The following is a 22,977-nucleotide window of genomic DNA, read 5'->3' on the forward strand; positions in this document are numbered from 1 at the left end:
AAGTTGATTGTTTCATGCGATTGTCCCGATTTGAATAATTGGGAACTGACTTTGCCTCGAGTTCGCAACATGGACTTGGGAACTGTCCAAATTGAGACACATGATGCATTGTTGGAAGCCTGTAACGATAAGATAAGAATGCTCTGGGAGCTTGGGCCTCGTCCCGCAGTTCAGCTGTGCTGTGAGTGCCCACTCGACTGTAACCCGTAACAACGTCAACAGGAAGGGCTCGCAAGCACTGTCTCACAGACTTGCTCCTATCTTGTCTTTCATAACTGTGTTAAGCCAACAACTATCTACTTTGATATGCTTTTTGGAGGCCTTCACTCCTTTCTAAGATCACCATCACCTCCGTCACTACCTCCTATTTCCACAAATTCAGCTCTTGTCTCTCTCTTCTTTAGCTCCCTTCCTCACTCAGCTGTTGCTTCCTCGAGTAAAACCGAAGAGCACCGGCAGGCTCTTTTTCTCGAAGCTGCACTGTTGTTGAACTTCCCCATCCAGGACTATGCTAGTACAGTAGCACTGGACAGCAATAGATACACGCTACCTATGAGCAGAAAGCTCGAGATACACACAGGGATCCTCCATCCACTCCATCAGTGCCCAGGTCCGCAATCAGCTGGATCATATGTTACTCATTTTGAATCTCCAGCTTCTCCCCGGCATCATGTGCCCAGAGTTGCAAGCTCAGTACACCTGGCGGAAAGGCTCTGGCGTTGCCACTCTAGGGATATCGTGGACATCGGCCGCGCCCTTCAATGCCCTGTCAGGCCGGTACTGCTCAGCACCCAGGCCATCATCAACCGAGCTCAGAGAGAACGAAGCGCTGCAATCTTTTCGGTGTTTGGCCCAGTATATGAACCCTAACACGGCTCGAACAATCCACGGCTTGTCGCCGGGCGGCCGCCAAGACCAGTATTCCTTCAGATCGTAGTGCTGAGGGATGATCCTCTCTCCTGAGACTTTGACAACGACCCAGATGGCGCAGTTGATGACAGTGTAGGTGAATAAACCGCTATTCAAAGCCCATCAGCAGATGGAAACTCGAGCGGGAAGTTCACAGGGGGACTCACGCGATGAGGCCATAGGCACAGCTATAGCTGAAGGGGATGAACACCAACGTGACAAACGACGGTATCGCATCTCCAATGTAAGCCCAGTTGATCTTTGTGACCTGCCGAATCATCATACAACCGACCTGTGAGCGATGTCAGCCTCAAGAGATCCACCAGGAAATGGTAGAGGGGCTCACCAGAATGAGTGTACTCCCCGTGGCCCACGGCGGAATGGATGCAAACAGCGGAGCAAAAAATAGCGAGACCAGGAAACAAAACCCAGTGACTACAGACGTCAGGCCCGTGCGACCCCCTTCGGCGATGCCAGCACTGCTCTCAATGAAAGCGGTAACCGGGGACATCCCAAACAACGCGCCCATCGAGACGCAAAAGCCATCAATGCAAAAGGCGATGGTCGACCGTGGAAAATCTTTTTCCTCCTTGCGCGATCTGGAACAGAAACGGGCCATCGAGTACAGGGTTGCTGTGCAATCAATGATGTCGACATAGAGGAACGTGAAGAGAGCCATAGCAAAGTTTCCGCCCGTTCTTCCAGAAAGATCCCACTGTTGCTGTGCCAGGGTGTGACGGATCGGATGGAAGTTGAAAACCTTGGAGAAGTAGTCAAACCGTTGATTGCCATCGGGGGTGTCAGGAAAGTAGGTCAGGGGGGTGTTGCGTCTGGAGGGCATGAGTTTCTGTGTGCAAGAGTGGAAATAGGAGGAAGACTCACGGCCATGAAAGGATGGATACGAGAGCAATTCCAATGATGATGGCGCCTTTGACACGGAAGGCCATCAAAAAGGTGGTGAGTAGACCACCACAAATGATGCCTACCCACATCTTAAGCAGCGTGTTAGTTTTACAGGTCGGCGCCTTGGACAGTTTCGGAGACAAACCTTTGGGCTCGTCATAATCCGCGTGGTGCATTCTCCAGTAGCATGATGGAGGTCTTCCTTTGGACAGCCTCCTATGGCGAGCGGCGTATGGACACCACCTGTGATGATGCCGATGCCAGACGTGTACGTCATGCCAATGAGAGTGAGGAACATGCCGATTCCCACACCACTTGCAATCTTGATGGTGCCCGGAATGATCTTGACCAGCCAGTGTCGCATGCCCGTTAGGGCCAGGAACATGAAGATCCAGCCCTCCATGAAGACAGCAGTGAGAGCCACGCGGAAGTCAACCGGACCTGTGCCTTTGACGCCGACGACTTGGTAGGTGAAGTAGGCGTTAAGACCCATGCCAGGACTGCAAGTGTTGTCAGCTGCTGTTATTTCCATCAACGGCGTGCGAGGTATGCTTACCCGAAGGCAACAGGGAGATTGGTCATAAGGCCGAAGAAGATGCTGGAGAAGGCGGCCACCGCACAGGTGGCAGTGATGAGGTCGAGCTTCACATCTGGCGATTCCATGTCAATGGCTTCATCACACAAAGCTTTAGGTGCCAAACCAACCGTTGTAGCATCTGGTCCATTCGGCCATGTTGGCACAGTTGCCTTGCACGTCATGCGGTTTTGCGCAGTGGCAATCATAACCAGATTCGGCGAGGATGAAGGCCTAGACATGGTCAGCTGAACTGAACAATAATGGTGGCTGGCTGTAGACACGCAGCCGTACATTAACAGCAATAACATATGCCATTGTAGTGAAGGTCGTAATCCCGGCTCGAATCTCGGTTGACAGACAAGCATCGTGAATCTCCTTGGGCTGCGATAGTGTGACTGTAAGCTTCGTGATCTTCCCTGAAGAGCATTGAGAGGTGGTTTCTTACATGCCCACTCCCTCTCAGTCGGAACAATCTGCCAACAGGCGACTTGGCCACATGGCTGTCCATGCGGTGAATGAGGTTGGAGATCCGATCTCTCTTTCTTTGGAACCAGTTTCGGCGATCAATATGTGTCTCCTGCCCTGTGTCGAGAACAGAATCCACAGGACGCATCTCAATTTCGTCACTGCGTAGGTTAGCAAGTTTCAGCATTGGAGGTACAGGAAATGAATCACTGAGGAAGCATGGTGTGCTGTGGGAGCGGTTTCTGGGAGTTAATAGTGAACAATCGGTGTCTGATAAATCAGTAGTTCGTTCAGACGCTGTTCTGCTCGGTTTGACTGCAGAGGAGAGGAGGAAGAGAGAGTTGTCGCACTGCATCAAGAATCCCAGCTTGCTCTGGTCCAGGGAAGACTAGCCGACTCAGGCATCTCTGAAACGATGAGCGGCAAGCGACAGAGGCAACAAGGATATTTGCCGAAACACAAGTAGGAACGGATGAGCGTCGACTTACAAAGTCGGGGTATGCCTCCCAAGTCTAATGGCGATGTTTCGGATCATGACGATGAAGGGACCGCTGAAACTTCCTTGCCCATGTGCTGAAGCTGCTATTGCGTCGAATATCTGGATAGGAAAGAGACCAGAGATATGATGGTTCTCCGAAATAAAGTCGAACTCAACGACAAATTGTTGTCGGCTGGCTGAGGGTCGGTTGGACGGAGAGTGAACCGCACAATCCTGACAGCGCAGGCGGAAACGGTTCGAGGTCAGAATATGTGTGGGAGGCAAAACAGGAGGATATTCTCAGGAACTCGATGAATCTGGGGCACAATCATGAGTGACAGAAGAGATTTTTCGTGTGAGGCGGCCGGAAGTTGAGACGGAAGGCACGATTCCAGCAGACAGCCCGATTCACCGCATCGCAATGACAGCGATAGCACTGAATATTGAGAGAACACGCTCACCAGGTCAGTTTTAGAGTGGGGAAAGTGTGAAAAGATTTAATGTAAACCCTAAGGCAATCAAAGTCCATCGCATTATCTAATGCTCAGAAACGAACCTTGAGTATACGCCGACGGCGGGGTCGTTTTTCTCACTTGATGTGATTGCGGTGACACAACCATTTCCAGCCTCACATGGTGCCCTTTACGACTTGAATGAGAACGTCCAAGATCGGGCCAGGGCTGAGGCAACAAGGGCTCGCAGTATTAGCATATCGCCTGGCGAGTATCCCAAGTATCGGCAGCCAACAGGGCGGTACCTTGTTATTTTCATCAGGTGCAGCCATGACAGAGAGCCTTCACAACTAGGTTGGAGGTTACCTTGTAAATTTTACTGGGGAGATCCCAAAGTACTGACTTAGCCCATCACTCTCCGCCTGATCTTTGGGAATCCGGTCAGGAGTTTGAGCAGTGGTAGCACTGGCTGTGCTGCCGTGTCGCCTGTCCTAGACCGGTGACACAAGGACGGAACAATGAGCAAAAGCAGAGAGAAAACGACAAACCGTAGGTAACAAGACGACATGATATACATTTACAAGCATTCCTGCCAGTCAAACAGAGACCCTTGTCGTTGAGAAGGGGACTATTCTTGCCTCCACTTGGCCTTCAGGCAGGACAATCCGTAAAACTTTCGGGTTCAAAGTGCCATCATGGTTAGGTAGATGTGGGACAGCAAGACCAGTAATCTAAGGCACCAGAGGCAACGACCTGGGCCCCTCGATGCTTGCGGTACACCACAAGCCATCAGGCTGCAAGCTGGAAGTGCCAGTGGACAACTTACCTCTTGAAACCATCGGGCATTTTGTGGCCCAAGGACCGCACCTTACCTGAGGTCAGAGGTGAGATCCCTTCCGTGGGTTTCATCGGATGCTATCCCACGCTCTCCTTCTCGGAGTATGTCGTGCTCCCCTGCATGGTATTTTTCCGTTGCCATCCGCGATGCAGATATGTTCCGATCGGTTCTTCACAACGTGCGTCGGATGCAGCGTTCCAGATTGAAGCTCGGTCAAGACTGTGCCTGACCGAAGGCCAAGTTCTGGAAGGTCAGTAAGAAGCTGGATCAGATTGCGGGGTTAGCGCAAGCCTCCGATGGTAAATGCTCTAGCATAGTCTTTTAACTAACTGACTTGATGGTGTTCATCTTCGAGATGAAGTTGTGTTGAGTTGATCATTTACCGTATTTGGGGGCCGTCTCTCATCCCGATTCTTGGCAGGGGTACTGCGGGCCGAGCGGCCCCGTGGGGTCACTCAAGTCACCAGGGCAATGGAGTTCTGCACGTCACGATCTTGGCAGAGCCAGGAACAGCAGGCATAACCCTAACCCTGAGGGCCCACCAACGACGGCAGTCCAAGAGTCCAGGCTGCTAGCAACGTGGAGGACAACAATGGTCAGGAAGTATAACTGAATTGACAAGTGGACATGTATCACTGCCGTTGAGCGGGCGGCAGCTCAGTGATCATAACCAAGGTATCTCTCTTTCAATAGCAAATTCAAAGAGCAGCACACCCTTACTCCACGTGGACTGAAAGAGCGAAAGAAACAATGAGATGCCTCCGGTTGAAGAAAAACATTTTGGGGAAGCACCCGGTAGGTCAGCTCCAATTAAGATATATACCAAGGATACCAGAATTCTCAAGCTTGTTGTTTGAACTCTGAGGCGACAGCACTCAGCCTTCATCGCTGCCTGTTGGCTTTGGGAGGACCGTCTTGCCTGGCTTAATCTCACTGGAGTCTTTGGCTACAACCATTGACGGTCCATGGATTCATCAAGGTGAAGTCAATAACCTCATACATGTCTGACCCTCTGATTCTTCAGTAGTCGGTCGGTGGCCGGCTTCTGATACCATACCTCCACCTATTCCCACCAATCGGTGTCCCACATACCGCGGCGCGAAAAGCCTTCTGCAAGACCGTTGCAATGATCGGAAGCGGACATACGGCTCTACTTTATTAGCTACTGGTGATATACTAGGGAGTTAGTACCAGCCTTGTGTGGAGTTACTAATTTTCGCTGCTGGTTATATGCCTTCCGTGTCGTGAAGTCCTACGTGGAACAACTCCGGTCACAAGAGGTAATCTAGAGGGTTCAAAATATGGCTCTCCAAATGCATAGAATTCAAGACAAAAACGCATCCACGAATAACTCAAGTTGACTGACATGCTTCGCTTTGCCACGAGACTTTTAGGAACCCCCCTAATTCAAAGACCTGGGTATGGAGCCACGCAGAATAATTGCAGGCTCCCTAACGGCCGAGACATCCCCACAGCAGCTCCAGGTTTCGCAAACATGGTGCAGAGGCCTCTTGCATTCATTCCGTCATGGAGGTCCAGTGAGAGAATAGACTTTTACAGTCGTGCCTTCCTAAGGTATCCTTCCTTCTGGCTCGGCCCGGCGGTCGGCTCGAGGGGGACGAAGGGAAAGAACCTCCATGGGAATTGACAAGAAACCACGCTGCTGATCTTCTTTCGGCTTCCCGGTTGTAGCCTCAACTCAACGCCATGTGTGTTTGCAGTGTCCGGAATGGAAAGGAGAAAAATCGCCACGCCAGAATGAGCGCTAGTGCACTACCAGTGCCACGCAGGTGTCTCACTTTCAGTGTTCGTCAAAGGTCTTACACTCTACCTGGTCAACCTGGAAACTGCTACCAGCTATTCACGGCTTGCGTCGTTTGTCTCGCCAAATCTGTGAGATTGGCTTTTACATCACGGCTCTTAAGCCTCATTCTGGCCGGTTCTTCTCAACGCTGATCACCGGGTTGAAAGTGCGCTGGTGCGCATTTAGCCAGCTTCTCGAGCTGTTCGCCTCACAACTCCTCCTTTTACTTAATCATTTGACCTAAAACCGCAGCAGCATAACGGGTATTGTCATTCCACGGCCTGATACAATCGCCTCTCGCAATCCACCTCGGCTGTCAAGCTCCGGAGAAGAAACTGAGCCCCCTCGAAACCCGTCAGATGCGACTTTCCGTTATTACCTTCGCTCATCAAACGAGCATTGCATCATAGAACCTTCTTTTGAGCTACTTGAACGAGATGTTTGAAGTCGACTGGGCCGACTACGACTGTGAGCGGGTCGGCCAGAGGCGGGCTAGGAAGGATGCCGAACGCCAATTGAGGGAGAAGGAGGATGCCAATAGCGGCCATCGACCCAAATCGACTCGGACCTCAACCTCGTCAAACCACAAACACCGGAGCTTCTTTGGAAGCATTGGAAGGAAGAAGACCAACGATTCTTCGACCAAGAGCAAACAACAGGAGCCAACCACACCAAAGTCCGTGTCGAACAAGTCGGATCGGAACTTGAAGCGAGGTTCTCTTCGCTTTCCGCGAGCTGGAAGAAGCTCTACAACAGAAACCACAGACAACGCGTCGGTGAAGCCAACAGATGAGCGCTCCGATGCTCAATCTTTTGTTGATGGCAAGAGTGCCGCGGACCAGAAAGACCATACCTGGCCTGGGTCCCCGGACCGATCGTCAAAAGGTATCTGATTTACGCTAGATTTCCTCTTCAAAATCACACATACTGACTTCAGGGCCAGGGTCTATTCTTTCTAAGATGACACAGTTGACGATTCCGACCCTGGAACTTCAACGAGGGGCTGCGACCAGCGAGGCAGCCACAGGCACAAGGCTCCTTCAGGTGCTTGATGATGACGGCTCCTTCGTTGCGAGGACTGTCACGACAACCTATCAAGAAGGCATAAGTAAGCCGTCTCCTCGTTCTCGCGCCGGAGTTGGCACCAAGGTCATTGCGAGCCCGACGACACCCACAACACCCACGTTACCTCAAACTTCCCGCCCGCAGTCATCTCGTGGCATCGAGATATCGGCATCCGAGGTCATCGACGACTGGTGTACGGCTTTGCATGGACCTGCCCGGCAGCTTCCAAGGCCGGGTCCCAGCGGGACGGTCCGGAGAGGCAGCGTTCTCCTTCCGCCCAACATCCACCGACCCATCCCGGTGACGCCAACTCGGCAGTCAACAAAGAGGACTGCCCTCATGCCGCCGAACCCTTCACCGATCCGGTTCTTGGCGGACGATCCGAGCGACTGGAAAGCGCCCGATGAATGGAACTGCACCCCTTCTACAGGCACGCCGGTTTTGCGTCCCACCACCGATATACTCGATAGACAAGACCAGGAGGGGCCACTTCACTCGTCCACCATGCAGGCGGAGACTGTGCGGACACGGGAAGCTACCCTGGAAGGAAAAAAAGACGGGCAAGGAGACAACAGAGCTTCCCCAGACTCGTCGACAAGTAAGACCAGCGAGTCTGGCCCTCAGGCCAGTCAGCCAAAGAAAGAGGGGACTATTAGAAAGGGCGACCGCTCCATGAGGGTAGCCATCTAGCTTCCAACACTTCTTGCTCCGTTTTTCAAGGACCCGTTTCTTACCTTTATACTCTGATTGGGGATTTATCAGGGGACGTGAATCGCAGATGAGAAGAGATACCGATTGGAATCATAGGCAAGAGGACTTGGGGAGGAGTTGGAGGTTATGTGGACACACTTACGGCAAGAACAGTGGCAGTAATGCCGGGGCTTGCCCTGTCTACACACCGAGGTTCGTCGCAGGGCGCATCATGCGTCAACAGCTGGGTATTAGAAGGAGGCGGCGTTTAACTGTGGAGGAGGCGGTGACATACCAGGCGTTTTAAGGGTTAAGCTTCAGTTGAAGGTTTCGCACACGGAAAATTAGTGTATGCATATGCCAGGAACGCATGATGAAGGCTCATACCCACTTGTTAGACCACAGAAGAGCTCCGAGAAACAATGAGTCCTGGGTTGCACTGCTCCTGAGATGTGTGCATGCTGACCCCGTCATAGAAGCAGCCTGGCTTTGTTGACTTGGGGCAGTTGTCAACATTGAGATTCTCGGCAATGAGAAAAACCCTGCATTCAGATTCACCGTGCTCCCCTGAGTTTGGATGAGCCGACTGATGCTGTCTTGAAGCCGTGACAAGAGACGGGGGGACTCTGTTGTCCACTTCGATCCCTCCCGTGACAGGAGATATGTCTAGGCGACTGGATCCCCAACAGCCTGCTGGCTTGTCCTCCCATCCCTCGGCTGGCCTGGCCCGGTATGGGGGGCTAAGCTGAGAAACTCTTGGTTGGAAGTCCAAACTTCCAGCACATTGATGCAGTTAGCGGTTTCATCACGCCAAGATAGAGACGAGGCCTTACCGTCTCTTAGGATTGTGGCCAGTCAAGCGGGTTGAACACTTACATCCAAAGGAGCAACCTTCACCGAGCAGAAGCCATTCAAAGAAGACCGTGGTTTGGGGTCAGGTGTTATTGACGGGAAGGATTTACAGTGCATGAACGGTATATCATTGCCCCTCTGCCGGAAAGGGTGCAAGCAGGCTCACCCACAGTAAGTGGTTGGTGACAGAAGCCGCGGTGTGATGAAGAGGGTCACAAACCTGGATGGATTTGGTTCACGCACGGAAAAGGAGGAGTCCGAGCTCACTGTCACTGCATAAACCATCCTTTTCAACGCTCCATGGTCCCGCGTGGCATACTGGAAATGGGGCCCAAGGCCGAGAGAATTAGGGATAGCGACATCTAGGTCCCTTGGCAGTTTCCCAGAGAGACCACCCAGTGTTCTGGTGTCAAGCCTGGAGTAGTGCCGTACTCTAGTAATCCGTCAGTCAAATTAGCGCTGTTGATAGTCGCTATACTTACGGAGGTTCTGCGGTGGCAGACCCAATTCACCAGTTGGAAGCGTTGCCACGATCTTGACGTGCACTTCCGGGTTGGTTTGATGGCTTGCGAGCGTTTGGCGAAGGCTAGGGTCTCGGGGCATCTGGCAGCGCCATCAAACCCGGTTCCTGATGTGGGTGGACCTCTGTAGCTTACGCCGGGCGCCGCGCACGTCCCTCCTCTTTGGCAGTTTTCACTGGTCTCGGCATTCTTGAAGTGGTTGTGATGTCCGCTCAGTACCGAACATTTGCTTGCAGACCGCCGGTGCGATGAGACGTCCCGCATGGCTGTTGAAACAAATCCTGCAGGGTGACTTATCCGCGTTTTTCAGGACAGACTGGCGAGACCGGGTCAATCTTAGAAATTGTCCATGGGTTTCCGACTCCGCTGGACCTGATGGCAGATCACTTCCGCAGCGGCTTGTTTTTCGCAAGCCTGAACTCGGCCCGGTGGGGTCCACGGCATGGAGTTCCAGGATGAGCTGCCAGCCAATGACCCGTTATCTCCACAAGTCTTGGCCAAGACTGCGGAGGAGGCGGGGCTTGGTGGAGAGCCATCATTGGTAATGTGGACCCATCCAATTGAGAAGTCTCCATAGCTTGACACCACATGTCGTAGGGCTGGCCGAAGGTGGCAGTGATGCTCGCTCTGTGTTGTATTCGTTTGTGTTCAAATTTTCTCGCCGCAAAGCCTCGAAAAGGGGTCAAGGGCAGCTGAAGTGAACCGTCAACTGTGTATATCGCACATTTGGTGGACGTTTCAAGCAGCACTGTGGTGTGGTCTCCCCGTAACCGATTGATAAGGCAAGAACCTTCGTGTTTACAATCCAACCCTGGTTTGCTTCCGAGTTAGCGCGAGACCCAAGACCGGCGCCCCTGTCCAAAAATTACAGACACTCAACTCAACAGTCAAAAGCCCGTTTTTGGTCCTGAAAAATGCAATGAATGGTAGAGAATGTCAAGATAATCCCTACATAAGTGAGTTTTCTGCATCAAAATATGTTGCTGCGCTGTTGAGTTTCGAGTTCCCAGACCAGAACCCCGTCGTGGTCCCGCACTAAGAAACAAGCCAGGGTTGGATTGTACTGCAGACTTCATTACCCGCAGACTCGATGGCCTCTGGTTTTGGGATCTGGACAGTACCCCATGCGAAAACCATTGTAGATCATAGTCTGAGCCGGGGCTGATAGGAGCGTTATAGGCAGCTCGAAGCAAATTCCCGAACTCGGTTTGTGCTGCCGAGATCGCCGGCACTTTCATAGTTGGCAACTACCGTGACTACGTGTAGAGCTTAAGTACACAAAAGATCGACTGGTGTGGTGCGCTAAAACTACCTGAAGCGGCTTCTTCTTGGCAAGAGATCCGGTTCGCTGAGCAGGTGCAACGGGGGGTGCGAAAGCTGGCAATCCTTCTGGCGATCTTGACCATCTGTGAGTTGGACGCGAACTCGAATCCTCAACACTAACAGCACCCTTGTGTGTCATGACTCGCCACCAACGTCATCAGAGGGGGCCGTGTTGATGTCGATGTTGTGTCACCGATGGCGAGAAGGAAGCCGGCTGCTGACGAGCTTGTGCCATGATATTTTGTCTCCGCCGACTGGCTTTTATTTCCAAGTCCTGCGTCCAAAGAGCTGATGAATCTGCGTTGAAACAAGTTCAAGCGTCGTGCAGAGAAGGGAGTTGCTGATTTATTGATGGACACGCGACTACAATCGATCGCCGTCCAAGGATCTGGTCAAACTGCAAGTCCAGATAACTACCGCGATGCGTAAAGGTGCATACTATGAGCGCTAGTGGTGTCGCAAAATGGCGATTAGCACTTCCAATTGAGGATGAGCCTGGTTTCAGCGTTGCGTGCTGAGTGTGCAGCAGGTGGATTGAAGAGCAGCAAACGGTTGAAAACGGACAAAAACGGCAGCAGCTCGTACCTGTATCCGTTAAGGGTCGCGCATGTGGGGCGTCTCCACGTGGTTTTGCGACTCCTGCCGGTTCCCGAACTGCTCAACTTTGCTCTTGCTTTCTGAGTCCTGCAAGCACCGCACGCCGCCTTCAGAATGACAGCATATGGAACAGCGGCGTTGAGTAAGAAACCACATCGCAACAAGTGAATGAGCGCGCTATATTTCCAGACCCTTCCGCTGTGGTATTTACGAGCTGACGGCCAGGCACTGGACATGGCCCTCTCACGGCGTTACAGCGGCCCGCCTGCCTTCTCCGAGACGCCGGATCAAAGCAAAAATCCGAGCAAGCGAAACAGCCGCGATCTCAGAAGCAATGGGCTCGGCGATTCCACGTTTTCAATGAAAGAGAATCGGAGTGTACCTCTCATCAGTAGCCTACGAACGGCCTAATCCTGCTGTTGGTTTATGCGACTCCTGCATCGCCTTGCCTCGGACACTCTCGACCCTAACAGGGCGCCTCCGTCGAAATGAATGCGACAGGGTTCAGAGCGTGCTGTTCTGCCAAGTCTGACTCGCATGGTCCAACAGGGTCACCTGGATGTTTCTGGAGAAATGGGGTCGAGTTGCAGAGTTGCCACCAACTCAACGCTTCAACCCCGCGATCAGCGCAAACGACAGCCTTGTCCGCAACTTCAATCTCCGAGCACCTCTCCACAGGGCATGGCCGGCGTCGCTCCTGATCGTCGCTGCCATCTAGCTTCACGAGCACAGTGAATCAGAATCTCACTGACGGCCCTTTGAATGCGGCCGCATTTTTGTCGTTGCCAAGGTGTGCCTGATCAGCCTGCCTCTTTCGAAAGTCTAGCTTAGGCAAACGGAAAAGTATTCCCTCTCTGGTTAGTGTGAGCTCAATGCTGCATTGTATCCTGCACGCCCCTAGACACCGTTTGGGCAAGGTCGCCACGGTCGCCCAGGGGTAAGTTTTGCGTGGTTCCGCATAAGATCCATGTGATGCTCGAATGGCATGTCGGTTTGGCCCATTTCAGACAGCCAAACCCTGGGACCCTGGAACGACGATGGCCGTGCTATATCCTTAGCCAACATTAGCTTCCTTCGGGTATCGCTGGTCACTCTTCTGCGGCCCTGCTTGCCGTTCGTTACTCCTCCCTCTCTCGGCCCAATACTTGAATCCGCCATCTCCCTCGTCCACCATGCCGCCCGAGATTCCGCTGCTTGGGTCGTGACCAGAGTGCTGGAACCAGCCCCAGTCACGAAACGTCTCACCTCCCCAAGCCTCGACGCTCGAAAGACAAGCCAGCAAAGGGCTTCGTTACCGCCCTTCTTAGTTCCTTGTCTGTCCTGTCAAGACGAGATTGAACCAACCCGCAGAACTGTGACCACGACGTCCCTCTCGCGCCTCGCCCTCCGGCTCGCTAGTTATTCGGGGCGGGCCCTCGATATATCCGGCACTTGACAGTATCCGTCTCGCGTCGTCTGACGCCGCAACGCCAGCATGGTGGGCCAAGGAGACCCAGGTCTTGCCGACTCGCCGGTGGACGTCTTCACCATCATCGAACGCACCTGCTCTGTCTTCTCACTTCTGGGGTCCATGTTGGTCATCGCCACGTTCTCGCTCTCCAAGGCCTTCCACAAGCCCATCAACCGTCTCGTTTTCTATGCGAGTTTCGGTAATTTGCTGACCAACGTGGCCACGCTGATTGCGCGGACCTTCATAAACAATATCGATTCAGCAGGCTGCCAGTTCCAGGCCTTCCTTATCCAGATGTTCGCTCTCTCCTCTTATCCCGGTGGGATCAGGCTGAGAGTTGTGGCTGACACGGTCCCAGGTTCATGCCCGCTGACGCTTTCTGGACATTGGCCATGGCCGTGAACGTGTACCTCACCTTCTACTTCAAGTTCGACGCACAGCGACTCAGGCGGATGGAGGTGCCCTACCTCTTGCTGTGCTACGGCATCCCCTTCATCGTCGCCTTGGTCCTCATCTTTATCTCAACGCCTGAAAAGGGGCGCATGTACGGGAACGCAACGCTGTGGTGCTGGATCGCCCCCAAGTGGGACGTCTTCCGCATTGCTATCTTCTACGGGCCTGTCTGGTAAGCCTGCCTCTGGTATTCAAAGGGACACGAAAGCTGACTGGCGTAGGATCGTTATACTCGTTACGTTTTTCATCTATATAAGAGCCGGGCGTGACATCTACAAGAAGCACAGGCAGCTGAAGGAGTTCAGCATCAGCACCACTCGCCACGACGCCGCCGAGTTCCCAGCGCCGCCTGAAGACCTTTTCAGCTCAACTAAAACCACCGAAGTCTTTGTCACGACCGAAGTCATCGACAAGCCCGGCGCTATCGATCTGGCACCCCTAGGAGGCGGTGGACGCCGAAATTCAGAGACCCTCCCGCCTCCGAAACCAGCCAAAGCAGCCTACTCGGTCACCATCTCGTCCAACAGACATCGCGAACCCTTTGACGAGCCGGACGGCCTAGCACAAGGCACCACCATGACAGTCGAAGCCCAACCTCACGCCGCCGGACTCACTCGAGTCACCAGCCACGCCACCAGCGCCACGGTGCAGAACAAGACGACCACCATCGCCACGGGCACCACCACCCTGACCAGCAGCACCGGCAACGCGGCCAACGCCAACCCGCTCCGCCGGCGCGCCGCCTACGAGGCCAACAACGCCACGTGGTCATACACCAAGTGCGCGATCCTCTTCTTTACCGCCATGCTCGTCACCTGGATACCATCGAGCGCCAACCGCGTCTACAGCGTCGTGCACTCGGGCCAAGCGTCGCTCGCGCTCGAGTACATGTCGTCCTTTGTGCTGCCGCTCCAGGGCTTCTGGAACGCCATCATCTACGTGGTGACGTCGTGGGGCGCGTGCAAGATGCTGTGGGAAGACATCCGGGCGTGGTGCGGGGCGTCGGGCCGGAGGGGGCGGCGGGGCAGGAGGGGACTGCCGGATCCGCACGAGTTGATGCCCGGCGGAGGCGTGGGCATGCACCTGCACCGGTCGACGTTCCAGATGATGGAGAGCGGCAAGAACGGGAGGAAGGCCAGCGACTCCAAGACGTACGAGACCGAGTCCATGACGGAGCTGGCGGCGAGCCGGCCGGGGTCGAGCGGGAGCCCGACCACGGGGGCGGCTACGCCAACGGGCGGCAAGATGGAGGTGTAATTCCCTCTTTGCTTTGTTTATTTTGTTCAACATCGACTACCTCTACGCAATCTGACTACTACCCTTAATCATGGATGGGCAGTGCCTTTCGTTACACACTTAGTTACTACTAATGCTTGTATTTTAAATGGAGTTGAGCTGAGGCTTAGCAGGCGGGACATTAGTTATTTCCTTTTTCTTCGGGAGACCACGGCAACGGCAAACAGGGAGGCAATCTGATACGCACTATACCCTTTCTTTTCAGTTCATCTTTCCTATCTACGTTTACCTGTTAATCTTTCTTCTTTCACTGAGGGTGTGGCTGCGTGCCCCACGAGGGGGTGACTGGATTCGGAAACGAGCAAAAGCTGGGACAAGCACACTCTTGGCCGGTCGATGTCAAAAGATTTTTCTTCCAGGGTCATCCATCGAGGACGCTGTTAGCTAGATTACAGACGACAATGCCATTGACTGTCGGACTCGTGCAAAAATCCGATTGGAACTTATTCGTGCATTCGTTCCTGAATCATCCCACGTGAACTGGTGGCTGTGCCTGAAATGTTCTCGACCCCATTGTTTAAGGTTCAGGGTCAAGGGGCGGGAATGTCGACCGGCGACCCCTTCGAGACATTCACTACGCCCGGCCTGGTTATATCTACCTTCCCATGTCAATAATGGAAATGGTTTTTTCCTTCGCTTTTGCTTTTTTTAGGGCTGCGACGGTGTTAACCCCGCATTTTGGCAAGCATCATCACGACAAGCGAGCTGTCACAATTGCGGCAGGCGTCGGGTGGCTGCCACGAGGCGGATCGGTTGCGTGTGCAGTTCGAATTCTCTGGCGGGACTTTGCTGTCTCGTCTCTGCTCGGCCACCAGGCATCCGGTGTCACTTCCTGGTTGGCAAATATCCGCAACTTTGTTGTTGGCTCTTTAGCTCGTCAAGGAGGGTGACATGCGAGACTTCTTCGGTTTTTCGCCCGCATTCATATTGGCTCGGAATGGATGAGTTAGTTCGCTCGGCAACTTGTGGTTCAATCTGCAGTCTTGCATGTGAAGAGATAACGCTCCGAAGCAGTTAGTACCCCTAAACAGATCTGGTGTGTCATTTGGCGGTACCATGCTCAAGTGCCATCTTGTTCCCACCGGTTCTCATTTCGTGGAGTTTCCTTTGAACCCCACCAGCGGGCCCAGACCGGTCTGAGTTCTCTACCGAATCACAACACTCAATCCGAGAGGGACAGCAAGCGATTGCCCCTTTATTACCCCTTTCGCATCCACTAGCATTGGCCTCAGCTGCGCAAATCCAAAGCCTATCCAAGGACAAACTACCTCTTGTAAAGGTGCGCTAGCACAACCGATTACCTTGATTTCTGTCGTCAGCCGGTTCAAGAACCAAGCTGTCCCTTCATTTTGCCCGTTTTTGGCTTGCGGAGCCTGGAGGGCCCTCGAATCCCCATCTGAACGACGCTTGGCTTCCTTGACTCGTGGAGTCTGTCTGGGGAAATCTGGGGTTGTCTCCTCCCAAGATGCGACGTCCTTTCCCTCCACCTGGCCAGCTCCATCGGCCGCGAATCCTTCAAAGTTCAAAACCACTTGGCAACGAGGTTCGAGACGCCTTGGCGAAGTTATTGCTGCAAGTCGACAGTTCAGGCTCTATCTCCGAGGTCGCTTCCACACCTCGACGCGAGCCAAGGTGAGGCCAAGCGTCTCCACCTCTCAGCTCTGAACCTCTTACCGTTTTCAACCGTTTTGCTTGAGCCCCGCCTTACGTTATTCACCTCGACTCTGCAAGCCACGAGATCTCATCTGCGGCCTGCTTTTCCGAACCGCGTCTCACAGACTCCCGAATCCCGTCGCAAGCGCAGACAAATCTTCCGAGCCGTTGTTGCATTCATTGCGCCCAAAGAACCTCTTCTGGGATCTCCATACACAATACTATATTTTGGGGAAGAAACGTGGGTGCGTGCGCGCTCTGACCCCTCACCCAGAAGACCGAACATGTCAGCAGCTTATCAATGCATCAAACACCCAAGGTCCCAGTGCGATTACAGCTCTACACGTGTAGGATGACGCAGGCGACTTGTCCGACCATCCAGCAACACTCACTTGGGTTCCGTGGTTGCTGCGCTCAACCCATAATTACTATGGCAATGAGGTTACAGTGGGTGGCGCCAACAGCTTGTCCAGCCATCTTCCCGTGACTGTGGTTCTGCCGCCCTCGCTTCACAAATGACAATATCTATGCCGGAACGCCATTGCTACCTTACCCTCTTTGTTGTGCGGCAAAGCCAGGAAGCGAAACCTGGTTTGCTGCTTTCCGAGGTTACAATCCGAGAGTTGCGGTCCAGGGGTAGATATCCATTCGCAACAACAACAATGGGCTTGCATCTGAAGGCCGCATCCGCGTACAGTACCCCTTCCTCTTCCTCCGGACTAGCGAAGTTTATGAAAACCAGGCACATACAATTCGACCCTGGATTGTTTGTTAGCGCAGAACTTAGGAAGGAGATAACATAAGACAAAACTATCAGATCTTCACTTCTCTTCTTTCTCCGAGACTTTTTCTTACTTTTTCTTTCTCTTCTAATTCTGTTTTACTCTTTTTTTCCCCCTTTTCCTTTCCTTAATTAATTCAATTTATTTTATTCTTTTTTATTCTTCTCTTTCTCTCCTGTAACTGGTAACAGTTAGATGTTTTCACAAAAAATACGTAACGAACTAACTAACGTTAGTTAACTATCAGTCTTCGTTTATTTTTTTTTAGGGTGTCCGTAGAGGTAGAAGAATTGTGCCTCATCAGTACCGATGGCGTCGGCGTCGATCCGGAGCTTGGCCTTGATCAGCGGAAGCCAAGTATCGTATCTCGTTGCTCCGCTGAGCTTTTCAGGATCTGGGAGACGGGCTTTGGGACGTCCCACGAGTTGTTGTTGAAGAACGGCGACCTGATTTTCCAAGGCTGCCACCCTTTCTGTAAGATGCTGGTTGGTACCGGGGTCCATAACGTATGCAGGAGCAAGAATTCGTATCCGTATGCAAGACAGGTCCAAGAACAAGAGCAAGAGCAAAAGCAAGACCCTTCTTGCAGAAGAGGGTAGCAATATACTGTGACGGGCACCACCCAAGGTCTGGTCAGCTCGCACATACAAGATCGATATTGCTACAACAAGAGCAAGAGCTAGATGACAGGAATGGGCGTGCAACCAGACCTTACGTACTGGAGCAGAGGCCTATGCGTAAGCATGACCATAGACGTATGATCAGACCCCATGACGTATGCATAACCCCAAGCATATGACATAGCCATGAGAACAGGAACGGGGAATCCCGTGACACTTTAAGTTCTTTCTTGATACTTAACTATTTAGTTCTCTTCTTCCTTCTTTTTCTGACTCGGCCTGCCATGTACCACGCTAACGAACAAACCAGGGCTGGATCGTAACTCCGTGTCATTGCCTTTTGTCACCATCCTCCACCGGCCGGCAATTGACCTGTAAGATCTGTGTGATCGTTGCATAGCCCCTTATCTATCCGTACCCCTGAAGCATAGTCGGCTTTGTGAAGCATACGTATTAGTCGAGCCTTTCCCAGCTTACACTGCATCATTGCCCCTGACCTTCAGGCACCGTCCCGCTCACGAAGTCTCCGTGGTATCCGCGACCCCGGACAGACACGAACTTCCTCATTTGATCCGTGACCAGTGAAGCCTTGCAGATGAACGACGGAGCCAGTGGTTTCATGAAGCGTTCCATCATCACTCGGGCTTTCCTAACGAGGGACCGGTCTCGCTCACGCGGGTTGAGCGTTGACCTGCCGGTACCAAGAGGAAGCGTGACTTCATCGGGGTTGGGCCTCTCTCGATCCACGAGGTGAAAACGATGAATCATTGAGACATATTATATATCCTAGAATCCATTAAACCGCTACCCGCCGTCCAAGTGATATGTAGGTATGTAACAAAGTGCCCTGGTTTCCCACCACCTCAGGGAACACATCTAACCCTTGCCCCCAACATGGAACAGATACCAGCCCTACTACTCCCCCTCAACAACCCCGCCCCTCCCCTCAACCTTGACAACAAACTCAAACCCAATCCTTAAATTCTCCGCCCCGCTCAGCGCCCTCTCCACCATGGCCTCACGCCGCTCACAGACCAGCCTCCGCAGCGCCGCCACAAGGAACCCGCTCACCACCTCGACGCCCCACCCCTCCGGCACCAGCTCGAGCACCTCGACAACGTCGAACCACGGCCCGAACCGCTCGAGCAGCGCGCCCGTCTGCTCGACCCTCTCGGCCTCGTCCCGCAGCGCGAGGAACTCGCCCAACAGCGCGCAGAAGAGGCCCGTTTGCTCCTCCCACGTCGGCGGCAGGTCGCTGTCGCTGTCGCGGCGGTGGCGGCGTGTGTTTTGCGGGGGCGTGAGCGCCGCGGCGCCGCGGATGCAATACGACACCGCCGTGTCGTAGTCGCCGAGGCGGTGGACGAGCAGGCGCAGGGCCGTGGCGTGGTGCCGGGCGCGGGAAGCGAGGATGATAGATTCGGGTACGAGGAGGGAGGCTTCTGGCGAGGCGGTGGTGGTGCCGTTGGTGGTGACTGAGGTACCGTCGGGTTGGGGTGGTGATGGTGTGAGGGCGGCGAGGGAGTCGTCGATCCGCTTGCGGATGGCGGCGGCGTCGTAGTCGTGCCCGCCGCCGAGGAGTTGGAGGAGCCGGAGGCGGCTTTGCCATACTTCGTCGTTGGGGGGGGCCTTGTCGGCGAGGAAGTGGAGATAGGTTGGCTTGGGTGGTCGAAGAGCACGGTAGGTGTCGTAGGAGGCGGCGATGTTGTCACGGGAAGCGGGAGAGGTCTGGAGGTTGCTGATGACAATGTCGAGGTAGTACGTAATGAGCTCATTGACGTAGGCTGTGCTGCCTTTACCGAAAACGAGATGCTCGAGGTAGTACTTGACCGCGTCAGGTGCCTCCTCCCTGAGGAGGGCGACAACTTGGGTGTGTTGGAATTTGGGGGCCTTGCCCTTCTCGTCGGTGAAAACCTGGACACCTAGCTTGGGGTTGCGACTGGCCAGCCACATGCCATATTCCTGCACTAGCGCCTGGTTGCTGATGTTGGAGAGGTAACTCCTCAGGCGTTGCTCGCCGTCGCCGAGTTCGCCGCCCCTGTCTTCTTCCCCTTCAATGATGCGTCGCCACGTTGCGAGCACGTCTGCTGCCATCTTGCGATGTTGGTACAGCCGGCTGAGAACGAAGAGACGGCGGTATGACTCGAGCAGGTCGACTGCTCTGTCGAAGCAGTCGACGCCGTGATCAACGAGGTCGTACAGCTCTTTTCGGACTGAGCCGGGTTTGCCGGTTTGAGCGATGGGCGTGCTCTGGTCCAGTTCCAGCAGCACCAGCAGTAAGGAGGCATCCACTGTCCGAAACACCTCGTCTGGTATACTGCCGAATCCCTTTTTCTTTCTCCATGCGGACAGAAAACGCCTCAGGAACTGGAGAACATTGGAAGCCAAGGAGCCGATTCCTTGTGCCGGGGTTCCATTTGTTTCCGCTCCGATGTGGCGCTCAACGATGCTCTTGATACCCCCATAGATCCATATGCCTCTTCGATTCACGACGATTTCGTTACGGAGGGCGGGTATCAGAGATAGGACGACTCTAGCGTCCAAGTCCCCGCCGACCAGGTTATCCTCCATCGCTTTCGTTTCCCTGTCGGTGAAGGGTGGTTCTGGCGAGCCCAGGAAAGTCGCCAGGAGCATGACGCTCGCTTTCTGCTTGATGTAACCCAGTGTCATGAACTCGAGTTCTGTTGTGGCTTCGCGATCCTTGATCGCGTCTAGTAGCGAAAGGAGCTGCTGCCTCGTCTCAACGCTGCTCAAGCTCGTATGCTGATTGTTGGCAGCAGCCAACTCTAGAGCATGATCCAGTTGCGTCAGTAATGGGTTTCGGACGGCCCACCAGATCTTGTTTCCAGCCCAGACAGCCAAGCGCGAAGACGTCTTCGCTAAGCGTCGAACAAAGTCTTCGCCCTCTTTGATTCTCGTGGCTTCCCAACTTGGGGGTAGTTGCTCGTCTTCGGACTCGGGATCCCTGTCGAACAACTCTCTTTCCTGAGAGAGCCGCTGTAGCGACAGCGCAGTCCGGGAATCGCTGTTTTTCAGGGACGTAGTCGGGGTCTCAGGCTGCCCCTTGAAGGGCAAGAACCGCCTCTGGCAGAGTCGCTCGACAACATCCTCAAAAAGCATCTCTTCACTCTGTAGCAACGGCCGGATGCCTATCGGGGTGCTCGCTGTCGGCTGCTTTGGCTCGTCGTCGTTGATCTCGAGCCACCACTTTTCCGGCTCGTCCTCGCCTACATTCACGTCAAAGCGCTGGATCTCCAGGCCATGGTGCAAACCATCTTCAAACTCCTTGGTCATTGACGCAAGAACATATCCTTCCTCCCTAGCACCCAGCGATGGGACCGAGGAGGATAGGTCTGCTGAGCCTCCGTCAACCGCAATTTCACGGGGGTATCTGGCAAACTCGAGAGTAGGGCGCGTGGGGTCTCCGTCAAGGTTCACAAACATGCCGATGCCCCGGTCAAGGGGACCGGTTCCAGTGACAATGAGGAACTCTTCTGCAGTAGGGGATACGATATGTGGTTTCAAAAAGACGGAGCCAGGCTTTGGGGACGGCGTCGTCCGTATTGGCGGTGTTGCTGTCCGCGGAGGTAAAGCTGCCTGAGCGGCCAAAAGGTCTGTAGAGTTCGGTGGTGGAGGGGCCGGCAACGGCTTGTCTGCTGGCGCTGGGCTCCGTGAAGGTGGCGGTGCGTCGGAGTCTTGGAAGACGGGTTCCTCGGCATCTCCCGACCGTCGCTCGTTCCGCCGCATACCCGAAATGAAGTCTCCTAAGCTGGTGCTCCTAGAATGACCATGGGAGTTAGCTGGTGTGCGGGCTGTCGCAGACGAAGCACTCCTAGACAGCCCGCTGTCCGGGGCAGTGGCAAGGTTCTGGGTTTGACCAAAAGCGCCATCAGGTTGCGAGTCGTCCAGGGATGATATGCTCATCAATGGGATCTTGAGCTGGCGGTCGACGTCTAGCAGGGCGTAATTTCTCGAGTCGGCGACACAAGCGATCGAGTCCCTGCGCACTGAGAGAGTGCTCCCCGCAAAGTCGATTTTCTGCACGCAAATCAGATTGCTGTCCCGTAGAATGGCGCCAGCAGTAGACGTACCCTGAGCACCCGAGCATCTTCTTCCCCTATCCTGACCACCTGTATCCGGCGGTTTAGTGACAGGAGGATCGTCACGGCAGCTGACCTCTCGTTTCCTCCATTGCTCCCGTCATTCAAGTCCACTCCGCCTATCCAGTTGCAGTTTCTGACCTGCGTGGCACCAAATACGGGGCTCAGCTCGGGCAGAGAGTAGAAGGTGACGGTCCAATTGCACAAAACGCAGGCCTTAGCGACTCGTGGGAGGAGGAGTATCTGCTGCACACCCGGGCGCGAACCGTTGACGCCGCCGGCGGGCTCGGAATACACTGGAGGTAATCGTGACGCGAGAATAAAGGTAGCCGGTGCGCTAGGGTCGCTGGGATCGGGAGGGATGCGGAAGAAGTGGAGGAGCTCAGATGCGCTGGTGCCGACGTAGAGGTTCCCATCTAAGGATCATGGTCAGCGTGCTTCCCAGCCAGGATTGTGCCTACGCGCGCATACCATAGTAATCGACGCAGTTTATCTTGACATCCTCGTTGTTGCCGTCTGCAGAGAGGGGCACGTCATGAAGCAGCGGGCGCAATGCATAGGGTCGGGCTCCGGGGATTGCTGCTACTCCTGCTGCTGCCGCTGCCCTGCCGTGCTTCCTCTGAGGGTCGGATGCCATGGCGCATCCCGAACCATTGTCGCCTGGCCGCAGATTGTGGATCACCGGAAGATGCGGCGCCGGGGCCGATTAAGGGAACCTAATGGCGGGCGCGTCTGTTGTTTGTCCCGTCGTCCACGGCCGTTGGGAGAGGAGAATCCGGCACCGTGTTATGGTAATGGAAGGTCAAGGACCTGGAAGCTCCACGACACTGCAGCGCAGGGCAGCGCAGCTGCTTTGGTTGTTGGCCCCTGCACCCCGCGGTCTAGGCTGATGAACCTGCCCCACTCAGCCGGACCGCAGCATGGGGGCAAGCTGCAGCTTGAAAGGGCCAGGGGACGCGTCTTGGCGCTGTTGGTGCGGCCACCTTGACAGCTTCGTGTCGGCTCGCGGGCCTTTCAACGTTGCCGAAACCTCAAAAACCTATCACAATTAATACATCCAACACCAACGAGGTTGATGACATTCACACCACACCCCTGGGCCAATTGCCGTCCCCGGTAGCATCCCCCCGGAGCGCTTGAGCATCAACGACG

General features: G+C 54.2%; 5 protein-coding genes across 5 annotated transcripts; 2 read left to right on the top strand and 3 right to left on the bottom strand.

The window, feature by feature from the left end:
• Positions 1 to 211: 211 nt before the first annotated feature.
• On the bottom strand, positions 212 to 3,389 carry N657DRAFT_661582 (uncharacterized protein; the record flags this gene model as incomplete). Its single annotated transcript, XM_062795103.1, has 10 exons — positions 212 to 1,018; positions 1,077 to 1,201; positions 1,256 to 1,739; positions 1,792 to 1,901; positions 1,958 to 2,312; positions 2,369 to 2,462; positions 2,518 to 2,620; positions 2,681 to 2,770; positions 2,835 to 3,015; positions 3,343 to 3,389. The coding sequence occupies 10 exons, from the start codon at positions 3,387 to 3,389 to the stop codon at positions 691 to 693; spliced, it is 1,917 nt and encodes a 638-aa protein (XP_062651236.1). The 3' UTR covers positions 212 to 690.
• Positions 3,390 to 6,863: 3,474 nt separating this feature from the next.
• Positions 6,864 to 8,181, top strand: N657DRAFT_678065 (uncharacterized protein; the record flags this gene model as incomplete). Its single annotated transcript, XM_062796036.1, has 3 exons — positions 6,864 to 7,140; positions 7,192 to 7,311; positions 7,370 to 8,181. 3 exons carry the CDS (start codon positions 6,864 to 6,866, stop codon positions 8,179 to 8,181), a joined length of 1,209 nt encoding a protein of 402 aa, XP_062651237.1.
• Positions 8,182 to 12,948: 4,767 nt separating this feature from the next.
• On the top strand, positions 12,949 to 14,634 carry N657DRAFT_653675 (family A G protein-coupled receptor-like protein; the record flags this gene model as incomplete). Its single annotated transcript, XM_062794433.1, has 3 exons — positions 12,949 to 13,220; positions 13,283 to 13,549; positions 13,599 to 14,634. The coding sequence occupies 3 exons, from the start codon at positions 12,949 to 12,951 to the stop codon at positions 14,632 to 14,634; spliced, it is 1,575 nt and encodes a 524-aa protein (XP_062651238.1).
• Positions 14,635 to 17,219: 2,585 nt separating this feature from the next.
• On the bottom strand, positions 17,220 to 17,771 carry N657DRAFT_641465 (uncharacterized protein). The gene is made up of 2 exons (XM_062792150.1): positions 17,340 to 17,771; positions 17,220 to 17,289 (listed from the first exon to the last, which is right to left on the bottom strand). The coding sequence occupies exon 1, from the start codon at positions 17,609 to 17,611 to the stop codon at positions 17,363 to 17,365; it is 249 nt and encodes an 82-aa protein (XP_062651239.1). The 5' UTR covers positions 17,612 to 17,771; the 3' UTR covers positions 17,220 to 17,289; positions 17,340 to 17,362.
• Positions 17,772 to 18,643: 872 nt separating this feature from the next.
• N657DRAFT_687729 (uncharacterized protein) lies at positions 18,644 to 22,648 on the bottom strand (the record flags this gene model as incomplete). Its single annotated transcript, XM_062796899.1, has 3 exons — positions 22,297 to 22,648; positions 21,817 to 22,241; positions 18,644 to 21,763 (listed from the first exon to the last, which is right to left on the bottom strand). The coding sequence occupies exons 1-3, from the start codon at positions 22,460 to 22,462 to the stop codon at positions 18,644 to 18,646; spliced, it is 3,711 nt and encodes a 1,236-aa protein (XP_062651240.1). The 5' UTR covers positions 22,463 to 22,648.
• Positions 22,649 to 22,977: the final 329 nt, after the last annotated feature.

The sequence above is a fragment of the Parathielavia appendiculata genome (assembly GCF_033297405.1).
Source record: "Parathielavia appendiculata strain CBS 731.68 unplaced genomic scaffold N657scaffold_2, whole genome shotgun sequence".
Classification (NCBI taxonomy): Eukaryota; Fungi; Ascomycota; class Sordariomycetes; order Sordariales; family Chaetomiaceae; genus Parathielavia; species Parathielavia appendiculata.